This window comes from Spodoptera frugiperda, chromosome 18, assembly GCF_023101765.2.
Source record: "Spodoptera frugiperda isolate SF20-4 chromosome 18, AGI-APGP_CSIRO_Sfru_2.0, whole genome shotgun sequence".
NCBI classification, from domain to species: Eukaryota; Metazoa; Arthropoda; class Insecta; order Lepidoptera; family Noctuidae; genus Spodoptera; species Spodoptera frugiperda.
The window spans coordinates 10,843,224-10,864,821 of NC_064229.1; the positions used below are offsets into that span (position 1 = coordinate 10,843,224).

Below are 21,598 nucleotides of genomic sequence, written 5' to 3' on the forward strand. Positions count from 1 at the left end.
GTAGAATTGGTTTTTGGATGAATTTGTTTTGGCGATAGTGTAGTGGTAACTAAATGGGGACTACAGTATTTTTGCAACAAGAAGTTTTTTGGTCCAATCACTGCAGCTATCAAATATTGAACGTCTAATGGTGTGACACTAGCTGATTTTCTATTGGACGAAAAACGATAGGTTCACACAAGCGCCATCTAGTGACTAAAAATATGGTAGCCCCCATCGTATATGAATTAGGAGCGGCAATTACATCAAAATATTCATAATTGTAATGCAAATACACATCCTTGACATTTTAACCCAAATCTCTAAAATATTTCGTTTACAAAAACACCCTTTATTATGTCTTCTCATAAAATTTTGACAACCAAAACACACTTTACCGCACAATTCTTCGAACGATGCGCACACGCATACTGGCCAAACCTTCTGTCAAAACATGTCAGTTGTCAAATGAGGAAGGAAGTGGGACGGTGCGTGTGCGCCGAAACTGTTACACAAATACCTTACAAATGTACTTAGTACTTGTCATTGGGTCGACGTTTAGTGAATCGTAATGTATATCTCTATCATTTTTTATGTGAAATTTCTTTGTCTGTCCGTGTGTCGCGTTTTCCCTTTGACAATGAGCGAAAGCAGTGCGTGTTGTGTGTATAACTTGTCTAAATATGTTTTATAGAGGCTCTTGTGTGTGTTTGTACGTGACTACTGACTACTGGCTGTACTCTCCTTTGACATTGGATATAAAATCTCTTCTGGTTTTGTCTTACGGCCAATTTCAATAGCCTATGTATCTGTAGTTTTGCCTGCTAGAGATAGTAGGTATTTTGACGTAAGCCTCATACAAAATGTGTCAAAATTCTATCTCTTGTAGGCAAATGTACAGATAGATAGGTTATTGAAATGAGCCGTTAGAGAAAAAATGCTTTTCATTATTTTTTTGATTGATATTAGTCTCAGGTTTATTTGTAAATGCTTTGTGAGGCTGTCATGCATTAAAGATCTAAAAATGGTTAGTATTATGTCCTAGTATTATGACCTAGAAATCTTACAGTTTAGCAACTAAAACACAGTCTATATTTAGATTATTTGGTATCTTTTTAATTTATTTCAAAAGCTGTTTTGCCTCAAGCCATGTTTGGTCCAATTTTCGGGAGCACGGAAATAGGATCAATTTAATGGGCTTAACGTCCGGCCTGATTTTAGAATTGGGATGTAGGTCAGACTAATCGGTTCTCAATTACGCATTTAGAAAGGTAACCTGTTTTGGGAGTTTGCAAATATATTTTTAACTTTGATTTGCTAAGTGGCGCAGGGTTTGGGTATATTTTCGATAGTTATTTTAGAAATGTTCTTTTGTTTACATGTTTTTGTTACCTGCCCTTTATAGTAATAAGTAATAATGTCACGAAATTCGACATTTGTCATTTCACAGAAACTTTTGGCTCGCTTGACGCCGCGTGGCAACACTGTAAATTCTAGAGGAAACCCACAGCAAATTAAACTTTTTTTTATATTTCCTTAATCTGACACTGAGCTTGGTTTCACAAACTCCGTTGTTATAACCACATAAAACAAGTATTTACAATAAAGATAATAAACTTCATAACCCACGTTCACTTTCAATGCAACTCTTTGATTCCTCATTAAGTTGAGTAAAGGTGAATGCGTTCGTTCATACCGCGATAAGCTGCACCATATGTTTGTAATTGATAAGTAGTTGTCGGCGTCTTAGTACGAGGTTCATGGCGTTTGGGGAATGCTATGGTAAATATGTACCATGTGTATGATAAGGTGGGTTGAAACTTGTGTGATGTAAGGTAATTTTCTTTAATAAAGGTATTTCTTCATTCATGTGTCGTCATCTGGTGTTCCGGTTTTCTATGTGCAGCACTGACCGTATCCCATTTTTTCGAAAAACTGAAAAAATCCCAGTAATACTTTGCCCGACCCGGAAATCGAACCCGAGACCCCTTGTCCGGCAGTCGCACTTGCGACCACTCGACCAACGAAGCAATCATTGTGCACTTCTGCCTACCCCTTATGGGATAAAATGCGTGACGATGCTGTGGTTCCATTTATTTCTGGAACACATCAAAGTCAGTTCAGCAATTTATGAGCATTGCAATTCTTTTCATATCTCAAATAAATAGAACTAACTACATCATTGCATTACCAACCTAACAACAGCTACAACAGCGTAAAATCCATCATTTAGTTACGTAAAGAGTTACCTACTCATTACAATTGTCCCCCCTCCCCCCACAAAATGGCGTGACACCACATCACCACACTAATCACCGTGTTTCCCACACTGTGAGTAGGTACTTAGGTTTCTTTATTCTGGGAATTGGAGACAAGGGCGGTGTCAATTGTGTGTCATCTGTCATTTTTATGTTGTGGTCATAATACAATTAATATTGATGCGTTAGGCGACAGGCGACACCTCTGTGATATTCTATCTGTGGTTAATCAAATGTAGTATGGATAAAATGTCGTGTTCGACTACACGGTTGGTGCTTCTGTGTCATGTTTTGTGGGTTCGATTCCCATAACTGTTTGTGTGATGACACGATGAAGAAAATCCTAGTGGTAGAGGAAATACTTTTTCCTCAGTCTCAGGAATGTCCTAAATGTCTGAATTATTATCAGACGCAAACCGACCTGGGAGAACGTAGTTGTTAATTAGGTATAATAAAACTTGCTTAATAGCTATCTATACTACCTAACAAAGTCACAATTACCATGAAATCATAATCCGTAATATTACATAAACGCCTACAACAATAACACTAGCAAGAAACATCAGCAACCAACAGTGTGCGCGTACGCACCTCAAGAGTAGTGCAGTACGTGAGCTCCACAATACGAGAGGCATGTTATCGCGGCCATCATGTCCAGAGCAAATAATGTCTGACCGATAGCGGGGTCACTGACCTACACCCACTCTTGCGCAGCCAGTGAAGGTGTGCAGTAGGTTCAGTGGAGACGGTCCTTGAGATGTTGAGATGAGAGTAAAAGTCTTGGATGATGTGGTATGTTTTTGCTGGTACTCATAACACAAGATTAATCTTTCTCTTGGGTACCAGAGTTCATACAAATGTTTGCATCTGTGATGACGTTTTGGAAGTTATTAGAATTTTTTGAAGTTATATTATTGTACAACACCATGTATTACTTTGTGTGCACTGTAGATGTCTCTTTGAATTCAATAAACATATTTATATATTGTGAAATAATATTGTTCGGTTGCATGAAAACTACTAACTCTACTTACCCTTTTGTGAAAATTAAGTCGGGAAGATCGACTTTTGTACTACTAGGATTTTTTTTTGCCTTTCTCGTGATTTGGTTACCAAGTTGATATATTGATTTGTAAACATTCTTTTTTTTTTTAACTTTGAACTTACAATGTAGGTCGTGAAAGGTCAAATTGCAATAAATGCACTATTTTTATTTGCTTGTGAACTCTGCAACGGTATCTTTTATAGATACCGCTATTTTAACCTCTTTAGTTCAAACCTATTTTTAGTTTAACTATTACTATATTTGACAATCTACACTCTTTACACTCTTAGGGTGCTTTTCCACCAGGGATGTGTTATTCTACGTTGTGGTGGCCAATCATAATCATTTGTGCACATAGCTTAGCACTGTTGGTAACGAACTCAGCTAAGCTATGTTTTTATAAGGAAAGATGCGTGCTATGGATGGCTTCCCTACTATCTATACATTGCATACTCATCTGCCTTGCACAGCTACATAGCTTAATACCAGTATAAGTCACATAGTTTTACAGCTGAGCTATTACATCTTCGCAGCAAACCTACGTAACACATCTCTGATGGAAAAGCACTCTTACTATCAAAACAAAACTATGTATGTATGCATGTATGTATGTATTAGAAATCTCAACTTCCAAGCACAACAGTGTAACAGTGATTGATAGTATCAAACACTAATCAATTGTTTGTGCTCGTTATCAGTGAAGCAATGTCGTAAGGTCAATGCCCTGCACCGTGTCTTGCATGAGGTGAATAGCTTTGGACACTGGACCTCTGTTTGTAGGTGAAGTTGCTGAGATTTTTATTGAAATGTATACTCTAATGGTGTTTGATTTAGGTTTGTTATTGTTAATCTCTTTAATAGTTTGATTTATGACAGTAGGATTAGAGTTACGATGTTTAAACTAATCCCACCCAAAACGTAAATGTGAAAGGCTGCCAAGTTCGATAATATTGGAATGCTTCGCCTATAAAAGAAGTGAGATCTAAATAAGTACCAAGTTCCATACACAGACCCCAGTTAAAAATGATATAACAATTATGAATGATGAACGACTCTGAGTGCGGCAGTTAATATTAGAGTCAGTGACCTATAAAACTCCCGAACCTAATTGGCCAAAAATGGATGTAATTAAGACATTTTAAGCACGGTACTTCTTTACTGACCTCATTGGTGTTTAAAAAGTGTGATATTATTTTGCACATCTTCCAAAATTGTATCTGAATGAAATAAATGCTCTCGGTGAAGTTGGTCTACTGTTGCATCATGCACTACGCACAAAACAGTGATTGTACGTTGCATGCAAAATGTGACCGCTTGATCGAATACGATGGTACACGGAACTAAAGGTCACACACGGTTATTATGTCTTTATGAAATTAACAGCCTATTAAGAACAACAGTATTTTTTCTTTAACATCGTAAAATTGGGGTATATTTTCAATAATATTTTTTTCAAAAAGGGAATCGACTTAAAGTTTCTTTATTGCCTCCATTTTTTTTCAGGTAATTTTCTAATACCTTTCCTATGTCTGAAAAACACTATGTTACCTCATGCCACAATCAGTTCAAGTCAAACGCGAGGTAATCGCGAACAGGTCTAGAGAACCTCTTTTTTATATTTTGTAGATTGTTAAAAATGTATCAAGTAAACTACTATTACTTCTCAAGTCATAATTACATTTTTAATAAGTAAAAATAGCGATTTTCTGACCTAATATCTCAAGACCTACAATACCTTTACATTAATGAAATTTTGATATTTTAGATACTATAAGTATATCTCGAATATCACTAGAATATCACATATGCGTCAGATAAAATCGCAAGTTAGGTTGACTTTCCTCGGCACCGTACGGCATCGAACTCTGACACGAAACGTTTTAAAGTGTCATTGATAACGGCACGGGAACTCGGGTGTCAGGTTTGATATTTTAAGTTTAATCTTTGCAGCGGACACACTGAACGTGTGTCTAGATTACATGAATATCCTATTGCAGTATTTTACTTACTGCCGTACCCTGATACTTTTAATAATGAATCAAAACTCTAAACTACTATTAAGTACTTCTTCTCAACCATCATGCTCAATCTATAATTTAACTAAACCTAGTAATTTTATAACCTACACTTCTACATAGAAACCACGCATCCCCTACCTTTACAACCTACCTAATCCGGAAACCACAATATCCTATACATCCTGACTATCCGCGATATCATCGAATATCACGGAATATCACATTGAATCAGTATCAAGTCGCAAGTTAGGTTCACTTTCCTTGGCACCGTACGGCATCGAACTCTGACACTTACGTTTTAAAGGTCATTGATACGGCTGGGGAACTTGGGTGCAGGTTTGATATTTTAAGTTTAATCTTTGCAGTTGGATTGCTGAAAATGTCTGAACGTGTAAGTAAACAACTAATTTGCTATTTATTTGTTCTTATGTAATGATTGTCTAGTAGGTCCAGTAGTAGCGTGATGAGACTGTCAAACAAGAGGCGTCGGGTCCAATAACCAATGTAGTTACTGCATATTCGGACGTTGTCAGATATTTAAAATTTTTCGGTCGAGCAAAGGACTATGAGAATATTTGCGGTTTTACGAGTACCTAGCTTCAGACGGACAGAATGACAGACTGGTATTTCTTTATTTATTGACATTTCAAAACAACCTATTTATGGTTTAATTGGAATTTATGACTTTGACTTTACTGAAATGTCTCAGTAACAATGACATTAAATATTGTATAATAAAATATTATTTATGAAAGCCTCCGCTATCAAATTCATTTTCATATCTTCCCACTAATCACAAAACACACCATCATTCAAACCACAACACTATCACAGTATCATAACTCCGATCATTAATACTGCGCGACACGCGGCGCATGCGCATCCTACGCACGCAGCGACATCTGTGTTGCGTAACGCACAATAGGGTCAGAAGTCGGGAGTTACTGACCCTGACTTGTTGTATATTCAAGCTTGTTGCGTTTTTGGGAGGAGCAGAAATTTTGATGTAGGTTGATAACGATTTATTGCATTCATGTAACATATGAATATTACATATTTTCTGATGTATTGCCAGAACAATTTTAGTTGCCATATCATTATTTTAAAAAGAATGATACTACTGTGAATGACATACCTAATACGTTTCGCTTTAATGCCTAAACAGTTGAACCAATTTTGATTAGATTTTTTTATAGTTTTAATAACGCCGTGTAAAAATATAATAAATGTTTTCTATACAAATAATTTGTTTTGTATTTCTATGGAAAAACTTATTTTCCCTTGTTAGTTAGTTTTCTCTTTCCACGTAATAACTACTGACTAATAAACATTATTTATCTACAGTTCTCGAGATAATCAGTGTAATCAATATGTTTGTCTCATTATTAAAATTACGCGGTGAGAGTTACCATGCGTATGCGCAACCTACGTGTAATATTGATATTGCTGTAGATCTGTATGCTGATTACCGTATGTGTAATTTGTACGTGATATTGTGGTTGGTGAAGTGTTCAAATACGATTGGTCTCAAGTTCGATTCCTGAAGCTGAATAAAGTATTATAGTTTTTTTGTTTTGGTGGAATTATGCATAGATTTAAATTTAGATTTCAGCAATGATCGTCCTACTGCAGGGCAAAGGCCTGAAGAATTGTGCATAATCTCTGAACATTACTAACTCTTCGGTGATTAACAAATACAAATATCACTTATTTTAACATTCATAACGTTTTGTTTTACAGTTATAGCCGACCCAAACTGAATATATTTAAAAGTAATAAACTCGAACCTCAATAACTTAACACCTAGAGCACATTAAACTCCATATTATGTATTAACACCACTTATAATTCAATACAAAAGACGGCCAGTACATAACACCAATTTGTAAGTAAGGCCACGTCCACACGGTATGAAAATACCGCATACATGTCGATTACGTGCAAGTCTTAACAAAACGCTCACGATTTTGGTGAAAGTGCATATAGTGTGTACCGGCGCAAACTGTCAGTTCGTGTGTGCACTAGGCTTAGTACAGACCTTTGTGGAATAGGGATTTGAAGTTAACTTTTTAAAAATTTGAATTTGAAATATCGAACGCTTGGGAGAGCGTAGCTTTTTTTTTTCAATTTAATTTTTGTGTTAGTTTGTTTGGTGTTCAGTTGTCTTTATTGGTAAGTGATACTAATTTAGTTTTAATTGATTTTTAATGAATCTAAATATTGTATTAACATATAGACTATAGGTACATGTGCATATTGTGCATTGCAAATATGTCATTCTTATAGTGTCACGAAATTAATTGCACGTAAATAATTACTGTTATGTTATAGATTACAACTCTTAGTGTGATCCACAAATTTTTGTTTCGCCAGGGCGAGGCGAGATGGAGTATCAGACTCTTATGACTGCTTTTCGAGCCAGTGCCCCGTTACACAGGAGCAGCTCCTCTTTGAGTGATAGTACTTTTATTCCCCTTGTTCTTCAATCCTATTTATATGATTTACTAACCGCCATACATCATAAACTTTCGCATTCACCTTATTAGATACATATAGATAATTTTAACCCCCTATTTACTTCAACAAATAAAACATTCTACCACTCAATACAAGTGTGCACTATAAATCTGTCAATAAGTGGTCTGACAACAATAAGACTGGTCTGACGAGGTATAAACCATTACTATAAGAACTAGTCTAACCTCAGACAATGAGGTTTTCATGTCACACTGGAATTCTATTGTTTTCTATAAGTAATTATGATATTGTGTTGCGAGAAATATTCACAAGATGGCCGACTCTGTGCTGACGTTTTTCTTTAGTTGTATGATAGGTATTTTGTTGAAGATATGTCGATATTTTTCTGTATTGTTTGTTTTGTTGAGAATGGCTATCGATTTCATTAGGTATAAATAAAAATATGTTGAAGAAAAATACTTTGTTAATAATGATGCACGTTTACGTTTTGTTACCCCTTTGAAAATGTTCTTACATCATTTTATTTTTAACAGCAACTATTTCATAAGTGCATTGCCCTATAATCATTAATCGGGCACAATTCCAAATACCTAGTTGGCAAATAATTCCGTGACATTAGAAAAAAAAATCACTTTGTTCTAAAATAAACAATTGCACAAATGTGACAGTTGTTTAAAATTAGAACGTTATAAATAGCTGTGGGCCGCCATTTTAGAATACCTTCATTTGTCTTTGGTAGTGTTAGTTTTAAGTGATTTTATTTCATGTTAACATGTTCAACCATAATTTAGAGCACCTGTTTGCAGCTCAAGTTGATTAATTAATCAAAATAGAAGACAAATTAATCAAAACAGACATACTTAACACTGTTACGTAAATTATGTATGTATGTAGTATTGATTGACAACAGAAAACTCGTACAATAACGCGATGTAATCACGGAATAAAAAATATTAGTGTCACATAATACGAGTAATACTTAGATATAAAACATCAACCCACCCATCAAACTAATATCGACCATAAACCACTTTAATGTGTTCATAAACCATCAACTCCGTCAAAATTAACAAAACGCTACAAATTACTATCTTAGAACACGCAAGATCAAATCGACGTATCAATTAAAGCACGCCCGTATCCACAGGTAAAATAATGCATTAATTATCAACCACAACACGTTACTTTCCCCTCTCTCAGTAGCTTGGAAAACCGCGAAAGTTTGTTCTCCACGCAGTTAACGCCCAACCATCGCACTCGATACATGAAACAAAACGTAAATATTAAATCGATTTTTTTTAACCAATCGATTATTTAAGAATTTTATAAATAGAACGAGCGAGTGACAAACGACAGTGTCGAACAGTGAACTAAGTCTGGTTCTAAATTTAAACCGCATACCGAACGGAAATATAGAACGCCCAACGGATTGCATGTTCTATATTTAAACCCCCGAATGCAGCTGCCAGTGTGAACTTTGTCACGGGATTCCGCTTTCTTTTATAGTAAGTTTTATTTTGACGTGATGCCGGAATGGCGGCCTGCAGTCGTGATACTGGGCCGTGATCGAAGCGATCGATTGTTTTGTAATTGCCATTGATAGTGAAAGTGTCGTGTTTGACGGCCGTCGTCAGATTGTTGGTAAATATTTTCTAACATTTATGTACTTTCACTGTCCGTACTTTCGTAGTACTACACCATTCTCGTTCCCTGCAAACGTAGAATTGTTTTGTTACGCAATGTCAGCGTGCACCGTTATTTGTTATCTGTGGTCGTCCTCATCAGTGTCAGACCGCAAATTACACAATTTGGCAGATGCAATCCAAACTCGTAACCTACTAGACGTATTTGATGTTTATTTTTGAAAACCACACAACAAAAATATTTGCTTTGCTTTACTTCCTTTACTATCTACCACAAACTGCATCTCATTAGGCTAATGTACTATCATCGTGACCTAAGCATCATCTGAATGAGTATTAAACCCACATGACGTCATGATACAATGTCGTGTCTTAAGACAAATCATTGCAAAGATTGATCTATCTATACTGGAGTCACGCATCTATCTGTCAGTTAAATGGCCCGTATAAGAAATATCTGCAAGTATCATGCGATCAACCGAATCAATGCCTTGTGTGGCAGGATTATTTTATGGCAATTAGATTTTCATAAATAAAAACTGTTAAAAAATTTACGATGAATATAGAATGTCGTGTGCAAACCTAATTTTAACTAAAGATCTCCTTAACAAAGTTTGAATTATATCAATCAATATCAAATAGGTAAATAATGGTCCCCTATATATAAATAATGAATTTCAGAAGTAGAACAAAAGGGTTGGTTTTTTAAATTTTCTTTTGTACACCTTATTAACTCGTCAGCTTATAAGAATATCCATATATCAAAACACAGACGTGAGTGAATGACTTCTCCCGCCTTGGGTGAGGCGAAGGGGAGTGTCAGACTTACTGACTAGCGGTAACCCGCTAGGGAGTCCGCAGCTCCAGGTAATAAAGCTTACCTTGGTGAAAATTATGGCTTACTCACGTAACTGGATAACGCCGATAACATAATAATTAATTTTGTATGTCTCACGAAAGTTATACCTAATAGAATTGTATGATATTCCACAGCTTATTCTTTTTCTTCTCCTCTAATGATATTCAAGACTCAAGTTCAAATCCCTGAGACGCACCAAATTTCATTGTTTCGGTGTTTTCATTGTTGTATTTACTGTTCGGACATTAAGATGGGCGGGCATATCCCCAAAAAAATCACAATTTTATTCAATTTTCTTTGTAGAAAATCAACCATAATGTTACATTATGTAGTATGTAATATATTATTACGCTATACGGTAGAGGGTTACGACACATGCGCAGGCGCACAAGATGCAATGAGCTTAATTCATCCGGTGTAGGAAGCGATCGCGGTTCGAATAAATATGCGAAACGTAAACGTTGTGGTCTGTTTGTTATTCCGCGCGAATTCGCCAAGTGTCGGAATTATACCAATGGAAATGGTAATTTTTGTGTTTATGTAATATTCTAATTTTGTTTATGGTCGTCGTTGTAAATCTTTCGTGAATTGGAATTGAAATACGACGTTGTTCTGATGTTTGACAAATTATTACTGTTTTGCTTAGTTTTGATGTTGATCGCAAGTGTCGAGTAAAGTTGAGTTCGATTACCGCGTTGGGCAAAATATTGTCGTTTTTTAAGTTCTTATTTAATGCATGGACCTTGACGATATGCTCACTCCCTTATTATATGAAACGAAACTTGTGAAAAGTCTACCTTCTACTTCCTTTTTTGTTATGTATTGTTTTAGGGACTTTTCATTCAAGAACATGTCACCTCCCTACCTTCTACCTCTGTCTACCTTCTATACTGCATAGTTTATACAAACAATCTGTCATCCGTCAGACACTTACTCCTCTAGACACTTTAAGTTTGCGGTTAAACAACTTAATACACAGCATATTAGATAAGTACGCCACAAGTTACCCAACACAAAACTATTATATTCTTCCTCATAAAGAAAATAAACTAATACAAAAACTGGTCCGGTACCCGCCATTATATTTACGTAAGTCAGAAAGTACTGTCAACCTAACTGATGGCACCCAGGAAGTTACAACTCCTTTTATACATACTCTATGTACAAACACCAGCTCATCAACGTATACTAAACTGTCAAATTGAATTTCAACTTTATTTGTTTTGGGATAAATTTTAAAATCGATTGTTATGTTTTGGTAGGTTTGGTTAGGTTGATGTGCTTGGTGTTCTATGCTAAGCATTTTGAAATTGGAACTTTAGTTTGCTTTTTACTTATCAGTTACATTTTTTTGTTCTAAAAATGGGCATGTGGCCTGTGCCTAATTTAATCTGTGGATAGAACGTATGTCAATTTACAGTGCAGTAATAAAAAGTGTGCATAAGTAAATTAGAGCCGCCATGACACTTGGTTATTTCCTTAAAATAATAAGATACAGATAAAGAGTAGACGCAGTCTATTACATTACGATACTGGGCCTTACATTTTCGAAAAAAAAACGTTTATTTTTCTTTTAGTATTTCTCATGAAAAATTGTGTTATACGGCATTTGAGCAAAAAGTATCGAATTTTGGTATATTTTAGTACCGTATCTCACCACAAATTGCTTACCTACAATTAAAATTTTATGCTTTTTATCTTAACTTTTGTTGAACCGTTATTAAATCACTTTTTTTGTTAATTAACCACGGTCGAGTCGTTGCTAATTGAGAAAATTTACCAAAAAGCACCGTTTCCCTGATCTTCAGATAACATGGAAATTACTTATTCCGGGCGTCGAATCTGCATACTTATTAAATATTTATACCGTGGCTTACCGTGTAATAATGAGTCCGTGAAATGTTAAATAATATTACAAGATTTTATCTGTTAAATTCGCTAATGCAAAAAAAAAAACAGAATTTGCTAAGAAACTACGAGACTGCCTCGTTCGTTGGTCAAGTGTTCGCAAGTACGATTGCCAGACAAGGGGTCTCGGTTTTGATTTCCGTATCGGGCAAAATATTACTGGATTCTTTTAGCTTATCGAACATTTCTCAGTAGCACAGAGTTTGATAATGTCTCCAGTATATGGCAATAGGTTCAATTCTGTTAAATGGCACTTTCAATACAAATGGTAAAAAGTGTGTATTGTACAGTGGCATTACGTGCCTTACCTATTGTGAATCTCAGCCTACTCCTTCGCGGATAAAAAGGCGTGAGCTAAGACGACGACTACGAGACTAATATATTTATAAAAGCAAACATTGAATGACTAAACACTAGCTTACATTCACAACGAAAACTGATGGCTTCTTTTAGCTTTTAGTCTCAAAATACCTAAAATGCTGTCATTAACACTAGTATCCACATTAAAATACCTAGACGTTTACTAGTCTAACGATTCAGACATAACTATTTTGTTTTAACGGATGTGTCTCGCATAATCTACTAAGAACATGCCTAATATCATTTTCACAATAACGATTAACATATTTTTGTCTAGAGGCGTTCAAATCGCTATAATTATACACTACTATCAGTTAAAATTCCCGTTAATGTATTAAGAAATACTTCAACCGCGCCTTCGTTGAAAACTCGTTAGGAAAAATTACGTAAATGAACTTGTACTTTCGTTTTTCTTAAAGAATGACGAGAATTCCTAAGTGTAGGAGTAACTATGTTAGTATTAGGCTCATGTATTGTCCATTTCTCTTACTTGTCATGTAAATCTATTGTCTAGACAGCATCTGTAACCTAGGTCTCGCATTTCTCTCATTTAAATTGTAGTTGTAGACCGACATTACCTGTGTTTGTACGATTTTAATTGGCTTATGTCGAACTGTTACGTCGGGAAGCCCTGTAAATGCTTGCTATTCAGGATTCAGTACAAATGGCGTCGTTTCGCGAACACAGCAGATCGTGTGTTGTGAAGTAAATGTGATATTGCAGCGTGTAACTGTGATTGTTTGTGTTTTGTGCGTAATCAAATTTTACTGACTTAAATTGTTTGTTGATTAGCGACCCGTCTTGACCATTATTCGTGATTTTCTTTGATAAAAACAATAATAGACATTTTGAAAGTAGTATTCAATTCGATCCATTCCATTTAGATAGCAACACATCATTTTACTATACTACATGAATGACAATTTCTAACCATAGCCCTTTCTTCTTCTCCAGACAACAGACAGCGCAGACTTCCTGGCGACGCGGCCGCACACGGCTGCGGTCATCCCAGGCAAGCCCGCAGGCAACCCGCTGCAGTTCGTGCGCGTAGGACCTGCCGACCTGGGCAGCAGGGCCAGGGAACAGCTTCGAAGAGCTGAGCTCGCGAAGAGAACAGATCCTGCTCGCATTGAGAGGCAAGAGGACTGGCAGTCGGTGAGTGGTGTTATTATGAATACTAGCTTCGGCCCGCGACTTCGTCCGCGGAAAATTAAAAAAATTAGAGTTGTACTACCCCTAACATTTAGGGGAATGAAAAATAGATGTTGGCCGATACTCATAGATACAGGATAAGCACAAAAAAATCATCAAAATCGGTCAGGCCGTTTCGGAGGAGTATGGCAACCAAAACCGAGTATGACACGAGAATTTATATATTAGATACTAGTTGTAGAAAGAACTACGTACGTTATACATAATATGAGGTCTAGAATTAATGAAGTAGGTAGGTATATTTGGGATTGTTTATATAAAATTCTTAAGAATCTAAAGTAACATGCGTTTATACTAGATAGTGTTCTCTGTCCTAGAAAACAAAGGGTATGATGCTATGTTATGTTGCTTACTTATGATGCATGTATGCTAAGTGGATCAAGGGTATGTGCAAGGTAACTGATAGTATATTAACTTGGAAGTAATCGATAGTGTATGGTGGTCTATCTAGAATAAACAATGGAATTATCAAGAAGAATCGCTTGTTAACTAAAGTTTACTCACGTAAATTAAAGTTAGAGGGACTCTTCATCATGAGCAGCGTGCGCAGATTACTGTGACTCGAAACTAGCAGAGCTTTTCTCCATTAATTTACGTGAGTAAAGTTTTAGTTAATTTAGTATGTCTCACGATAGTTATTATAAAAAATATATCATTGCTCGTTCCATAATTTTGACATAACTGACAATACATATATGAAATTAAACAAAAATTCACGTAAAATAATTACCTTTTGCATCATAAAAACCACATTTTGCCCATACTGTTGCCGCAATTTACCTCGCGAAGGAAACACCAACTATGACTGGACGAGATGACAAATCCATTATATTCAAACCATGGGAACGTATTGGGTATGCAGCGAGCGTTGCACCGCACTATTTTATCTTCAGCTGGAAACCGAATCACCATAAAACATTCCTTACAGTTTTATTTCTGCTCACTTTTAGTGAACCAATAAGGAAGGCCAGTTTCCAAAGACTGGTGTAGGGCTGCCCAATGACGTTAGATGTGTGGCAATTGGATTATTTGGTAGGAATTTTGTACTTATAATTAGTCTTACCTGTATTCCAAATGTCAAGGCTGAAAAATAGTGGGTCACTTTAATCTATCTATAGTGTATACAGAGGTGGTCTATTTTTAATATACGAGGTAAGGAATATATATTTTGCGAAAGCCTATACCAAGTTTGCGGATATGTCTAGACTGCCTCAATTCTTTCCATCAAATCTCTGGTAAACTCACTCACGCGAGGAAACAACGCAAGCGTTGTTTCACGACGGTTTTCTTTAAAGCCGTGGTGTATCACTCCGATCAAGCCGGCCCATTCGTGCTGAAGCATGGCTCTCACGCTTAAATTTTATGGTTTTTGTAAACTTCTTACAAAAAACCAAAGAATTTTGAGGAAAAGAGCACTCGTATCCCTACAGTTCACCTAGTTTACATACAAGCCTGCGGTAATTACGCGTAGTAGGTTAATTATCAATGGCGTGTGGTCCTCCAGCTCTCACGGCTTCATGCTCCGCTGCGCTCGTCTGCTGTTTATGCTCTTGTTTATTTGCGACTTAGGAAATTCGACAAGCTTCATACTATTCTGTGTTTACGACGCTGGTGACATGTATTTTAAATATTTGTTGACTTGGCAAATGCTTTGGCAAACGATTGTAATATTTTTTGAGGCAGATTAAAAACAGTACATTTAAGTTTTGTGTTTGAGATTAGTCTTCAACTAATTTCATGTCTGATAATGATACCTATTCATAGAGAGAATTTCGAAAAATTTGTATGTAATTTTCTGAAAATAACCGTAATATTTTGACTTACATTAATTAGTGATCACCAAAAATACACACAAACACACCAAATTCACTAAATGATTTTATCGTATAATTACAATTATTCCCCGACAACCCTAACATCCACGGAGGCAGTTAAAATAATTCAGTGTTGCCGCCGAGTGAAGTTTTTCACTTTTTTCCTAATGGTCGTTAATTACTGGGCTTCCGATGGTGTTGGAAAGCGACAAAACCAGGTTAATTGCCATACGTTCTTTATGTGAAGTTTTCTGCAAAAATTATTCCCTTGTAAGTAGTTTGTTGAGGTTTGTATGTCTCTAGTACTCTGGTCTCTATATTACCTTTTATGGCTTACTTGGAAACTTGTGTTTACTGCAAAGACAGTCTTTTGACTTCTTTATAAAGATATCTTAAATTATTAAGAAAATAGTGATGTGATATACAGTTTGTATTCTGCTGAGTAGTTTATAATTGTGATATTCTCAGTTATAGGAGAAGTACGTCTATTGTGGAATAAATCAGATCGTGGATTGGGCTCCCGGCCGAGGTTTAGGCTATATTGTAGTATAGTATTGTTTCAGTTATAGAAATAGTAAATAGATAGTGTAGAATTGTAGAATGAACTCTCTACCGAGGTTTTCCCACTAGGCTACGATATGTGGTACTTCAACGACAGTAAATACGCTTCTTCAAGGTCGGCAAAGCACATGTAATGCTCCAAGTGTTGCAAGCGTTCATAGGCCACGGTAACCACTTACCATCAGGTGGACGATTTCTTGCCACCGTCGTGGTATAAAAAAAGTGTAGGATAGAAGGAGCAGCATCTATGTCAATAGGCTTACTATACATATCCATTAAGTATTGGATCACATCGATAATATCAAGTAGGTACTGGTGAGAAGAGCATGCATACCTACCTATCTCTAAAAATGAATTAGGGATTGTAAAACCAATGAATTTGCTCGCAATGTTGTAACCGTAGTTTGTTTTATTCCACGTGTAGTGATTTCAAAACCTTTATTTAATGGCGCCGTGGGTATTGATTTATATCTCGTAAATACTCTCAAATTGTTTTGTTTTTATTTTTTGTTGTTCGCGTGACACGTTTACGTCTTTACTGTAAATTTTACGCCATCATGTAAAACGTGCGCGTTTGATACGGACCTTTATAAAATTCTTTATAGTTCATGTTTTGTTTTTAGTGCACTATTTGGTTTGGTTTCTTAATCTTTGCTATAAATCTCCTGATGAGAATTGTAATTACTTATACAAATACATTGAAATGAAGAATTTCCGGAGCTGCGGACTACCTAGCGGGTTTACCGGGACTCCGGATTGAAAAGCAAGAGTAGGAACGGGGTGGTTTTTAGTTAGTAAGAGTCTGGCATTCCGTCTCGCCTCGCCCAAGGCGGGAGAAGTCATTGGATTATTTTCCCCCCTTAAAAAATATCTATATTGTATTTTTTTATATTTGTAGTGCTCATTTTAAAGCTGCTGCAACCATGCTGTACAAGTATGATCATAATACTTATTTTAGACAGTTCTAGTTACCGAAATAATTCGTTCATCATTAAAAACTAACACAGCTATGTGTGAAGCATCTCTAAATCGATCTGTAATTAAAACATGCCTCTAGCTAAGCTGTAGCTGTTAAACTATCACAAAAACGTCACACCTCACATGGACGGCATATTTCTTTTTTTTTCTTCATTTCCATTCTGCCTCACGTTTCCATCCAATTACTTCGATGACAGATTCCTTCAGCAATATGTGAAGTATCTCATAATGACAGGGAATGTCGCCGGCCACGTCTTACGGCCAATTACGTGGATCGTAACAAAACAATAACAAAGCTCGCACTGCCTCTGCGCGGGCGCAGGCCGGAAGTTGTGCGCATACGCATGCCCGGCGACGACTTCCGGCGGTGTAACGAGCCGCCCTTTGTGGAATTAACTATGTATAAGTTTGTTGTTGTTTTTGTGAGGCCCTAGTAGTCTGCTTGTTTGTAATTAATATTTTGTTTTGTTTTGTGAAGCCTAATAAATTCAGCTTGTTTCAGTTGGCTAGATCATCATAAAGATGTCGGAAATGTGTCTTAAGGATTTTCTACTAAACGATGTTGCTCCTTTGGTACAAACTTTTTCCCATTAGCGATTAATCCCTTCATTCCCAATTCTTGGGATACCTTCCCTTTCCTTAGAAGCGAGATAAAAATAAAACTAGCACTTGACATACCGAATACCAATAAAACTGATCTTTAAAACATACCAAACAAGAACGAACATTTTCTTACATTCTATACTTTTTCAGTAGTACCATTATTGCGGTCATTACTCAGATTAGACGAGATTAGCCATCGTTAAGCTGCCAAGACGACTCTTGCGCAACTAGCGTGCGATTTAAAAATATCTGTATTTCCTTGCCACTCAATAATAGGTCTATTAAGTTCCACTCGAATGTTTGATTGGTTTAAATTGTAAGCTGTGTTGTATTGCTTAAGATGTGGCGGATCTGTGAGGTAATGGCAAATATGAAAAAGAACTAGGATTGCAACGTTATGTTCTGTCGTAACTAGTTGTTCCTCCTTTTCCTCCAGCCTCTCATTTAAGTTATATGGATTATGTGTGAATGTGACTCCTCTGGTGTTGCGGGTGTCCATGGTCGGCGCTGATCGCTCACCATTAGGTGACCCGTATACCATAAAAAGGAGCAGTCGTTTGACTCCTATACCATAAAAAAAATGAGAAAAATGAAAAATGTCTACCTGTTCGACATGTCACTGACTTTTTTATTCTTTGTCCATCTTTTTTCTTACATTTAATTATTCTGACTATCAGTGACCATACCATTGTCAAAGCTCTAGCCAAACTTAGCCACTTCAGTCCTTCCCCCGCTTAACCTCACACTTTGAGGCACACAAAATGGCAGCGTTTAACTCTAGCAAGCGAAATTGTATAAAAAACACGGCTGCTACCAGCGCACGCGATGTTTGACATGCCAGCTAGAACGATCCACTCTCTCGAATCGACAACTTGTAACTAGTAACCACTGTCAATAACTGAACTGTAAAAATAAACATATACATAAAGGTGTTAAGCTATAATATACCTTATGGCTATAGGAACAAGAGTGTGTATAATAAAATAACAATTTGCACTACTTCTTGAAGATGTATTAGTTATTGTAAACCCAATGTTAGGAGATAATGTTTCAACAGTTACGTTATTTGTGTTATTATAATTTAGCCTTTGACTAACCAGCCAATCTAGCAGACATTGAGGGAGACTTATGTTCAACAGTAGACATCTTGTAACTAATGAATGAAGACCAAGTCTATTGCTTAATGTTAATCCAATGTCTATACCAGAAATTGGACCACATAAGACTTCAAGTTCGGAATATCTTTTCAATCAACTCATGATAACAACAGCAGCATCCATCAAACTCTTTAATGATACCAAGGGATATATTAACTAAGAAGAGATTTGTGCCCTAACAGAAATAAACCGTGAAGTACAGTACTATCTTGATCGTAATTAAGCCAGCACTGCATCAGTTTTCTCCTTCACCCATAAGAGAAGAGAGCGTGACCACATCCGATGTAATATGTATATTAAACGCAGAGAAACTTATTTTTTATAGATTTACGATCAAAGAATATGTTGCTAATGGTTCATTAGTTAATGTTTTAATTGTTATTATCGTCGATCGAAGAAGAACGATACTAAACGAATACAAATGTAGAACTAAAACGCAAACATACACTTTTTAGAAGAATATTTTCTTACCATGGATGCATTTGATGTACGCCTTTTAGCATTTAATTTAATTAATGCTCACACATTGACATACTAAGTTTTCCACAGTCAACAAAACCTATCAAACAAATGACGTTTCTCACCAATAATAAATCTGGAAAATCACCTCAAGGTCTGAATCTAGATCCGCATTAAACATCATAATTAGTTCAGTCTCTCCTCATTAACTATCTAAACAGATTTAAGATAAATACACACACATCCTTGACCGACCATGCCAACGATATCTTAGTTCAAAGATTAAATAATATCGAAGTACTAAGTTCTAGATTAGTAATAGTTGAATCATAACCGTGGCAAAGAACGGATCGTTGTAATTAGCGCATTAAATTACTAATTATATTATGGAGGAACAAATCAAAAAGTTACGTGATAGACTTCGCAATGTAAGTTCTTAAAGATAATTGCTCCAATTCGTGACTGAATTTAGTATTGAGGATGTAAACGAAGATAATTGTAGTCGTGTGTTTGTACCTAGTGATATGACGATTGAATGGATTACGATAGAAAGTGAGATAGATAATTTATGAAATTCTGTTTAAATGACTTATTCATTTCGGACAGAATAATTATTAAGCCTTAACAGTAAAATAAAGCGTCAAACGGAACGCTTGTGTATAATGTGTTATATGACATTCATGATTATGCTCGTCAGTAACTATTGGAAATAGAACAAAATGTCTTGTACCGAAATGTCATTTGAAGGTTCCATCAACAGTAGTCCTAATTAACGAATAGTGACGTAATCGCCAATTTCATAGATATTGACAATTAAAAAAATATAAATAGAGTAGACGTAGCTATAAATGATGTGAAAGTTAAAACTAATAATAACAATGCTTTTGTTTCAGAACCTGGACAATTGGAAGTCGTCGCGGCGGAAGCGGGTGGAACACATAATAGAGCGGTGCGTGGAGGTGCGGCGCATGGAGCACGAGCCCAGCCAGCCCCGAGCCAAGTCCAAGACCTTCAACGAGATGCTGGAGGAACGGTCAGTACCAATCAACCATTTTTTACAATATCAAGCAGGCAGAGATAACACTGCCTCGTTGGCCGAGTGGTTGCAAGTGCGATTGCCGGGCAAGGGGTCTCGGGTTCGATTCCCGGGTCGGGCAAAGTATTACTGGGCTTTTTCTCAGTGGTAGCACGGAGTCTGGAATTGTGCCCAGTATATGGCAGTATATGCCAGTATATTGTAAAATGTGGGTGTGCATTGGCATTATGTGCCGTAATGTGAACCCTTCGGGGATTAAAGGCGTCACGTTATAAAATCAAGCAGGCAGAGATAACACTAATCATGTTCACGCGAAATCTCAGATCTTTTTACATTAACCACGATTTTAAAAGTCATCTTTAATGCTTACTCCATGTTTATGAAAAGTTATGACAATATATTGTGACATAGACACATGGAAATTACAATTACAAATCATTTTAAACACATGCAAACGATTTGCTATTTCTGTATACAAACTTGAGTTGGACCCAGGATAGCGCCTTGGGGAAATACTTGCATTCACTGTTTATTGATTGTAGTACATTACTTTGGAATATTAATTCGTATATGCTGATGTCTAGTCATCAAGCTGCGATGAAAAGACCAGAAATCAGATTTAAGGGTCAAAGATACAGTTCTCATATTTATAGTCCTAACCACCATTGTAAACAAAGCCGTAAGCGTCAGTACTATGCATTAGCATCTCTTGACATGCAGCAGAGTTCAACTACCAGATAAATATGTATGTATGCATGTGTGTGTGACTTCGCGCGAAACGAAAGAGAAACAGGGAGTAATGAATGCATTAGATGATTAGATTCTTGTCTCGTCTTTAGGCGTTAGGATTACTATGGTAGTAAATGTAATGAGCTCTGTTTCTGTGTTTGCAAGTGCTATGGAAATTGGTTTAGCTTTTACCCACGACTTAGCTTCTAATTTAGTTTTGTTTTCATTGCTTCTAACTTAGTATGTGTATTTTCTGAAGGTATTCGATTAGAGTCATTTTCACAGTGAATAATATATTTTTCTATGCCATTAATATGGAATAGACGACCATTAATAAGTTGTAAGTCCGTTAACCCCCGAAGCGGTAAACAACCACACGACAGGCGGTCGAGCGATTCACGATAATATACAACTTGGCTAATAATAATACCATACTTTGAAATCTTAATATCTTGCGAACGCTCATTCGAGGTCAGTGGCAGAAACACATAAAATCCATTC

General features: G+C 36.3%; 1 protein-coding gene across 6 annotated transcripts in view; it reads left to right on the forward strand.

Annotated features, from left to right (window-relative positions):
- The window catches only part of LOC118277913 (LIM domain only protein 7), a 178,039-nt gene that overhangs the window by 118,425 nt on the left and 38,016 nt on the right, over positions 1-21,598 (forward strand). For 5 of the 6 annotated variants that reach the window (XM_035596928.2, XM_050700231.1, XM_050700232.1 and 2 more), the window contains 2 exons: positions 13,503-13,703; positions 20,226-20,365. In XM_035596928.2, the coding sequence (XP_035452821.2) occupies positions 13,503-13,703; positions 20,226-20,365 (341 nt within the window). Of the gene's footprint in view, positions 1-13,502; positions 13,704-19,601; positions 19,761-20,225; positions 20,366-21,598 lie in introns of those variants that run through there. The other variant, XM_050700233.1, reaches the window with a different exon arrangement.